At 39.2% G+C, this 7,140-nt stretch overlaps 2 protein-coding genes across 2 annotated transcripts; both read right to left on the reverse strand.

The window, feature by feature from the left end:
* Positions 1-205: 205 nt before the first annotated feature.
* On the reverse strand, positions 206-4,653 carry LOC104240759 (uncharacterized). The gene is made up of 6 exons (XM_070149533.1): positions 4,434-4,653; positions 2,376-3,827; positions 2,175-2,262; positions 791-1,850; positions 548-712; positions 206-451 (listed from the first exon to the last, which is right to left on the reverse strand). The coding sequence occupies exons 1-6, from the start codon at positions 4,651-4,653 to the stop codon at positions 206-208; spliced, it is 3,231 nt and encodes a 1,076-aa protein (XP_070005634.1).
* Positions 4,654-5,793, reverse strand: LOC138871641 (uncharacterized). Its single transcript, XM_070149534.1, has one exon. The coding sequence runs from the start codon at positions 5,791-5,793 to the stop codon at positions 4,654-4,656; it is 1,140 nt and encodes a 379-aa protein (XP_070005635.1).
* Between the last annotated feature and the right edge of the window lie 1,347 nt (positions 5,794-7,140).

Raw genomic sequence — 7,140 nt, forward strand, 5'->3', positions numbered from 1 at the left:
GTGCTAACTCTAAATGAATTGGTATCTATTTTTGTCCAGAACTTGAAATGGCCATCATGTTTTCCATGCTCCCATTTTGAGGAGAATCGCATGCTCTCCATAACTACATGGAAGTCTCGATCCATCCCATTTTTCTTTAAACCCTTTTTCACCTGCTTTAATGTCCTCCCAGTGAATTGAATGCTCTTCCTTTTCTCTTTGTTTCTTATCTCCTGTCCACCTTCACCCTTAGCCTTGGATGTTGCAGCTTATCTTCATTAACTAACCTCCTTCCATGTGCATCCAGATGCCAGAAATGTTGGCATTCTATTTCTCCATGATCTAAAGCATAATTAGCCAAGTGATCTGCCAGCTTGTTGCCCTCCCTATAAATATGAGTAACTATGTAATTGCCCCCATTCATTAGTTGCATCATTTCCTCAACCTGCTCAGATATGATCCATGGTGGTTTCTAGATCCCATCCATTATCTTTTTTAATAGCATTGAGTCCGTTTGAAGCCATACACGAGAGTATTGCTGAAATCTGCAGAACCTTAGTGCTTCTACCTTCGCTTCAGCTACTATGTTTGTTGTCTCCTCAATCTCCTTCCCTACTGACTTGACTATGTCACCATTTTCATTTCCTATACAAAAACCTATTGAGCTCCTGCCTGGATTTCCCCTCGATGCACCATCCGTATTAACTTTTAGCCATCCTGCACTTGGAAATTCCTACATGACTTTGGTAACCTTAAGTTTAGGAGTGAAATTTTCCATCATAGCTAAAAGATCTTGCCATTTGTGAGGTACCATGTCCATCCCAGGCTTTCTCACTTTCACCAATGCCTGAAGATTTGATGAAACTTGATAAATCACCCTGCTAGTTGTCACAACATCACCATACTTCATACTATTTCTTCTTTTCAAGAGTTCCCAAACTACACATGAGGGGAGTGCTTGTATTACTGGTTTGAGCCTTAAGCACACATTTGCAGTCCAACATTTTGTGATTTCTTGGTGCAATGTAAGTCCCTCCACAACTATTCCTGCCCTCGATAGAAAATACTTCCAAGTTGTCTTTGCAGTTTCTGATCTAAAAAACAAGTGCTGAAGAGATTCCTCGTCAGGCTGTACACAACACCAACATTTTGATGGCATGCAGTAGCCTACCCTTTTCAAGAAATCATCTAAAGGTAACTTTGCTTTCCACACTTTCCACATGAAAAAAGCTATTTTAAAAGGTAGTCCCTTTACCCAAATCATCCTATAAGCTGTTCTTGGTTCGTCTCTTCTTCTCGTATAATCCCATGCTGACTTAACACTAAAATATCCTCTTGTTTCCAGCATCCAACAAGGCATGTCAAGAACCTGCTGAGGTGAAGGTGGTTTGATTTTCTCCAGAATGTGTACTGCTAAGTCTTCAGGAAGAATTTCAAATAGCCTGTCCACATCCCACTCACCATCTAAGGTAACATCATGTACATTATGTACAGTTTCATCAATGCCAAAGTCCTGAGGAACATAAAAATATAGTGCCCCAAGACCTGTCCAGTTTTCAAACCAAAAAAGTGAGGATCCCCTTTTTGTTTGCCAAAAGATTTGATGTTCAATCAGATCTCTGCATTCCAACATTTTTCTCCAAATGTAAGACCTCCTTTTCCATGGAACAATTACAGAATTCATTTTCTTACAGTATTTCTGACATACAAAAGCGCTCCATAGGCTTGGTTTTGTTCTGAAATTCCACCACAACTTGCTGAATAATGCCTTTGCTATATCATGCAGTGACCTGAAACCTATTACTCCTTCCTCAATTGGCATGCATAAGGTATTCCATGAAGCCCAATGCCTACTAGTTCCTCCTACGGAGCTGCTCCAAAAAAACTAAGCAAACAATTTGTGCAACCTATTTATCACATAATTTGGAGGGTTTACATCTGATAGTAGATGCATAGGCATGCTTTGTAGTACATGGGATATGAGAACTACCCTGCCCCCTACTGATAATAACTTGCCATGCCATGATTGCAGTTTGTCCATTACCTTAGTAATTAGGGGCTAATAGTATTCCAGCTTTCTCCTTGCATAAAATATAGGACAACCTAGATATATGATAGGAAAATCATTCCTATGAATGCCCGTGATCCTTTCCACCTTGCTGACCACTTCCATGTTTGTTAAATGATGCAAGTACACAGCTGATTTGGTCTTGTTAACAAGCTGCCCAGATACAGCTTCATATGCATTCAGCACTTGCATAATCAGCATCAGAGATGTTTCATCTGAGGATGAGAAAATAATCATGTCATCTGCATACGCCAAATGATTGATCTTTGGCCTCCACTTTGGTATCCCAAATCCACAAAATACAAGTTAGTATGTAGTGCATTGAGACCCCTAGATAATGCTTCTGCTGCCAAGATAAACAAAGTTGGAGATACAAGATCACCTTGTTTTACTCCCCTTGAGGACTTAAAGAACCCATGAGCTTGACCATTGATTAGAATAGAATACCAATTGTTTGAAACTAACCCAAAGACAACCCTTATCAACCTTTCTGTGAATCCCATCTTTCTCAGTACCTTGGTTAGGAATAGCCAAGAGAATCTATCATAAGCTTTGGTCATGTCTAGCTTCAGGATGACATTAGGTCCAGCCTTAGTTCTAAGCCTAATGTTAGTCACTATCTCCTGAGTTAGAAGGATGTTTTCTACTATATTCCTGCCCTTAACAAAACCTGACTGTTCCGCCGATATCAGACTTGGGAGAAATTTCACTAGCCTTTCATGTACCACCCTCGATATAACCTTATTAGAAAAGTTACTGAGGCTTATTGGTCTTAAATCAGAAAAGGTGGTAACTTCTTTTTTCTTTGGTAGCAGAACTAGGTTTGTGTGTGTTACACACTTGGGTAGCTCATGACCATTGAAAAAAGCCCTCACCATGTCATACAGGTCATCCCCTATTATGTCCCAACAAGAATGATAGAATTTGCCTGTCATACCATCTGGCCCCCCAACACTATCACCATTAAGTCCGAGTACTGCCACTTTAACCTCCTCTTTTGTTGGCTGCTTAATCAATTCTGCATTCTGCTCAGTATTAATCAGATTAGGAACATGCTCTACGATATCAAATGCTGAAGGAGTAGTTGCTTCTGTGAACTGTTCCTCGTAGAATTTGATAGCCTCTTCTGCAATTTCTTGTTCTTCTTCAATCCATGTTTCTCCACTATTTTGAATTATGTTAAGCCGGAGTCTCTTCCTTCTACTTCTCACTTGTGCGTGGAAGAACTTAGAGTTCCTATCCCCTTCCTTGAACCAAGTCATGCCTGCCTTTTGTTGCCAATATTTCTCCTCTAGTGCAAGACATTTGATCAATTCTGCCTGAACCTTTTGTAGCCTTTCCCTGTTCATCCCTGTAGGATTTGCTTCAAATTCTGCTTCATGAACCATCACTACCTCCTCCATGCTTGCTATCTTTTGGAAAATATCTCCAAATGTAGCCTTACTCCACAGTGAAAGGGCCTTCTTTAATCTTTTTAACTTGTGATTAAAAAGAATATAAGGATTTGCACTGAAATCGGCTGTCCAATTCTCTTTCACCACATCTTTATAAGTTGCATGTTCCACCCAAAAATTCAAGAACATAAAAGGCTTTTTAATTGGTGTAGTCTCAATATCACACTTCAGATACATTGGGCTATGATCGGAACCAGTCTTTGACAAATGTTGTACCTCTATTCCTGGAAATGTTTGTTGGAACTGAAGATTGGCCAAGCATCTGTCTAGCCTTTTGAATATACAGTCTTCCTCTGCTCTCCCATTCCACCATGTAAATATGCCACCTTTAAATCCAAGGTCGAAGAGATTGCAAGTGTTGGCGCAGTGTCAAAAATCATCAATTTCATTCAATGACACAGGTAACCCACCAAACTTCTATTCTTCGTCCCATATTACATTGAAATCTCCTCCTACAAGCCATGGTGCATCCATATCCCTTGACATTGCATATAATGAATCCCATAATTCTATTCTCTCAATTGCATCAGACTTAGCATATATCAATGTTAGGACAAACTCCACATGCGATTCAGTATGAAACAATCGTAGTGTTAATTGTTGCACCATGTTGTAATAACAGTTACCTCAAATACCTCATCTATGAAAGCCTAGATCTTGTTGGAAACATTTGAAATTGATTGTGCAAGTCCTATCTTGTTTCTGTTCCTTTCCAGTTTTTTGCTTGTTGCTTTGGCTCCATTAATCCTACAAATTCATAGTGATTTTTTATGTGCATTTTTGTCAACCTTTCAAAGGCCTGTTGTGTGTTGACTGACCTTATATTCCAAATGATAGCATTCATCACTGATTGTTTGATTTAGTTAGCGTTCTCCTTGTGTGCACCCCAGATTTTGGGGCTGCAAAATTATCTTTTTGTTGCTTCTTCTTACCTTTTGCTGCTGATTTTGCCTTTTCCACTTGCGTAGGTGATAAGTCACCTTGCCTTGCAGCATTCATAAGGTGTTGGGTAGTTGATTTGTGATCCATGTCGTATCCTGATCTACCAGGTTCTTCTCCTTCTCCATTGTCTTCCTTCCCTCCTGATGTAGCTCCAAATGGATTCTTTTTAGGGACCAAGGCCTTCTCTTCTCCTTGTTTTAATAGCTGCATCTATTTTTTCTCCAATGTAACAGTAACATTTACTATTTTTGTTTTTTGTTTTGGCTGTTTCTCCTTCTCTGTTGTGTTGTATTCTTGTGGGTCTTCTTGTGATTTCTGAAGTTTATCGTCTTCTGTTCCTCTAGGATCATTTACCTCTGGGCCTCTTCCTTCATAGTTTCTAATTTCTGTGACTTCTGCTATCTGATAATTATTGTTGTGCTCAACAATTTCTGATCCTCCCATTATTAAAAAATTACCAGTTGTATTGTTGTCATAGTCATGGAGCTCTCCATTTACACTTTGCTCATTTACACTTTGCTCATCTTCTTCTTTGTCCTTCTCATTTGGTTCCTCATCATCTTGTGCTCTTAGTGGTACTTCGTTCTCCTCTGAATCGTATTCCCTTTGTGCATCCCATAGCCTGCCTCCACAGCCTTGCACTCTTTCTTTAAATGTAGACGATTTTGACCCTTCTGCATGAGAATTTGGAGTTTTATTAAGTTCCTTGTTCAGTAATGTATCTTGTGATGTGATTTTCTGGCATGATGTATTGATCTTCACTATTCCATCTCCTGTTTTATCCTTGAAACTTCTTTCTACCCATTGTGCAGTGTCGTTTTTTGCTTTTGATGCCTCTTTTCCATTGACTAGACCATTAGTCGAACCAATCCTCGATGAGTTAAGATGAAAAGCTTGTGATGCTGGATTTAGCTTTCCCTCATTATTGACCATATGTTTTGGTTTTTGCTTTGTAGATGCTTGGTTATGAACTGCTGGACTGTTTGTTACTGCATTAGCTGCCACCATTGCCAATTGATTAACAGGTTCTTCCTCTTCATCCATCCCTTGTAATATTGCAAACTTGTTAGTTACTTGAACATGATCATTATCTTTATTGTCTACTGCCACCAATTCCTTACCACTGTTGCTTTGTGCTTCTGCTTGTCTATCTACAATGTTTGTACCCTCCTTGTTCTTATTGTTTTCATGCTGCTTAGCTGGTGCCATCTCCATTCCATTATTATTGAGACTAGTATTTTGATTTACTACATTTCTAACTCTGTTGTCCTTCACTTCCTTCCATTGCTCTTTTGCTGTAACATTCACATTACCCACGGCCTTTCCACTAGATAAAATCATTATAGGCATTGAGTTCCCTATGTCCTCCAATCATAATTGTTGTTTGTTACTTCTACTTTTATACTAAAGAGCTACTAAATTAAACTAAGAATGATTGCTTTTAAGGTTTTCTAAATGATTAAAGAGGCACTAAGGAAGTGACTTTCTCCTAGGTGAATACTTGGCGGGATCTAAAGCCTAAGGCAAAGTTGTTATGTTGGGGATTATGATATAGCCAATTCAGGGAACTACTCACTCTATAACTCTCGGTAGCTTGAGTGACTTTGCCCTAATTGACTTTCTCAAGGCCAATTGGGAATCAAAATTGTGCAAGCAATATAGGCTCAAGTCGGGTATTACTATCTTTAGATTTAACCCTTTAATTGGGGCTATAAATCTCTTGATTACACCCCAATTCCTTGTTGGACTGATTTTTCTAGACTCAAACTCTCTTTCTCAAGAAGAGCCCAAGTCAAATAGGAACAAATTAGTGTTTGCAACCACCAATTTAACATGGAAATCACAAATCAGTCCAAATATCAACTACCCATAAACATTTAAACCTTAGAACAAAAGACCCATCAAATACCCACATTAGGGTTGAGCCACAACCCTAGCTAATGGGTCTAGCTACTCATAATAATAGAATAAAATAGAAAAATAGACGAAGAATAACCCATATGATTTGCTTACAAACCAATATAATGAAGATTCAATGTTAATCAAGCTACAAATTACTCAAAATGGAACTAAAATGCCGTTCACATGCTCTGGAGTCTAACAGATTACAAAAGATACTCTAAAAATGTGAAAAGAAAGTATTTATACTAGGCCAAATTTTCTGGACAATAAATTTGGCCACCGCAGGCCGCATAAAATGCACCGCGGCCATGGTAGCTTCACTGCGGTCTGCATAAAATGCTTTGCGGACCGCGCTGGCTTCAATCGTCCAAACTCCTAAGTCTCTGAATCCCCTACCGTGGATTGCATAAAATGGATTGTGGCCGCGAAGAGGGTGCTGCGGTCTGCACAAAAGTTGTGGCCGCAGTTCTTGAGCTTCCAAAATCTGCACCTCTCTGAATCTCCTCACCGCGGACTACACTAAAAGGATTGTGGCCGTGGTGGGTCTGTTGCAACTATGCTTTGACTTGTTCTTGGTACTTGTGCATGTTTCACTCTTTTTTAGATGATTTTTGACTACTTGTCACCTTTTTGACCAAACGCTGCAAACAAGCACAACATGTAAGCCTTTGGGACTATTTGTATACATTTTTAATCAAAACTCAAGTAAAAAAGAGTGTAAAATGAACTAGAATCCCTAGATATCAACTCCCCCAAACTTAAGCTACGCATTTCTAGTTTAGATAGGAATCCAAT

This window comes from Nicotiana sylvestris, chromosome 6, assembly GCF_000393655.2.
Source record: "Nicotiana sylvestris chromosome 6, ASM39365v2, whole genome shotgun sequence".
Taxonomy (NCBI): domain Eukaryota; kingdom Viridiplantae; phylum Streptophyta; class Magnoliopsida; order Solanales; family Solanaceae; genus Nicotiana; species Nicotiana sylvestris.

Bases quoted from the DNA above. Each gene is read 5' to 3' on its own strand.
- LOC138871641 (XM_070149534.1), bottom strand. From the start codon at position 5,793: ATGCCTATAATGATTTTATCTAGTGGAAAGGCCGTGGGTAATGTGAAT.
- LOC104240759 (XM_070149533.1), bottom strand. From the start codon at position 4,653: ATGCAGCTATTAAAACAAGGAGAAGAGAAGGCCTTGGTCCCTAAAAAG. The intron at 2,263-2,375 runs GTCTCAATGCAC...TCTCATCCTCAG, and splicing joins AGCAGAAGCATTATCTAGGG to ATGAAACATCTCTGATGCTG. The intron at 1,851-2,174 runs GTACTTGCATCA...TTTTTGGAGCAG, and splicing joins AACAAGACCAAATCAGCTGT to CTCCGTAGGAGGAACTAGTA.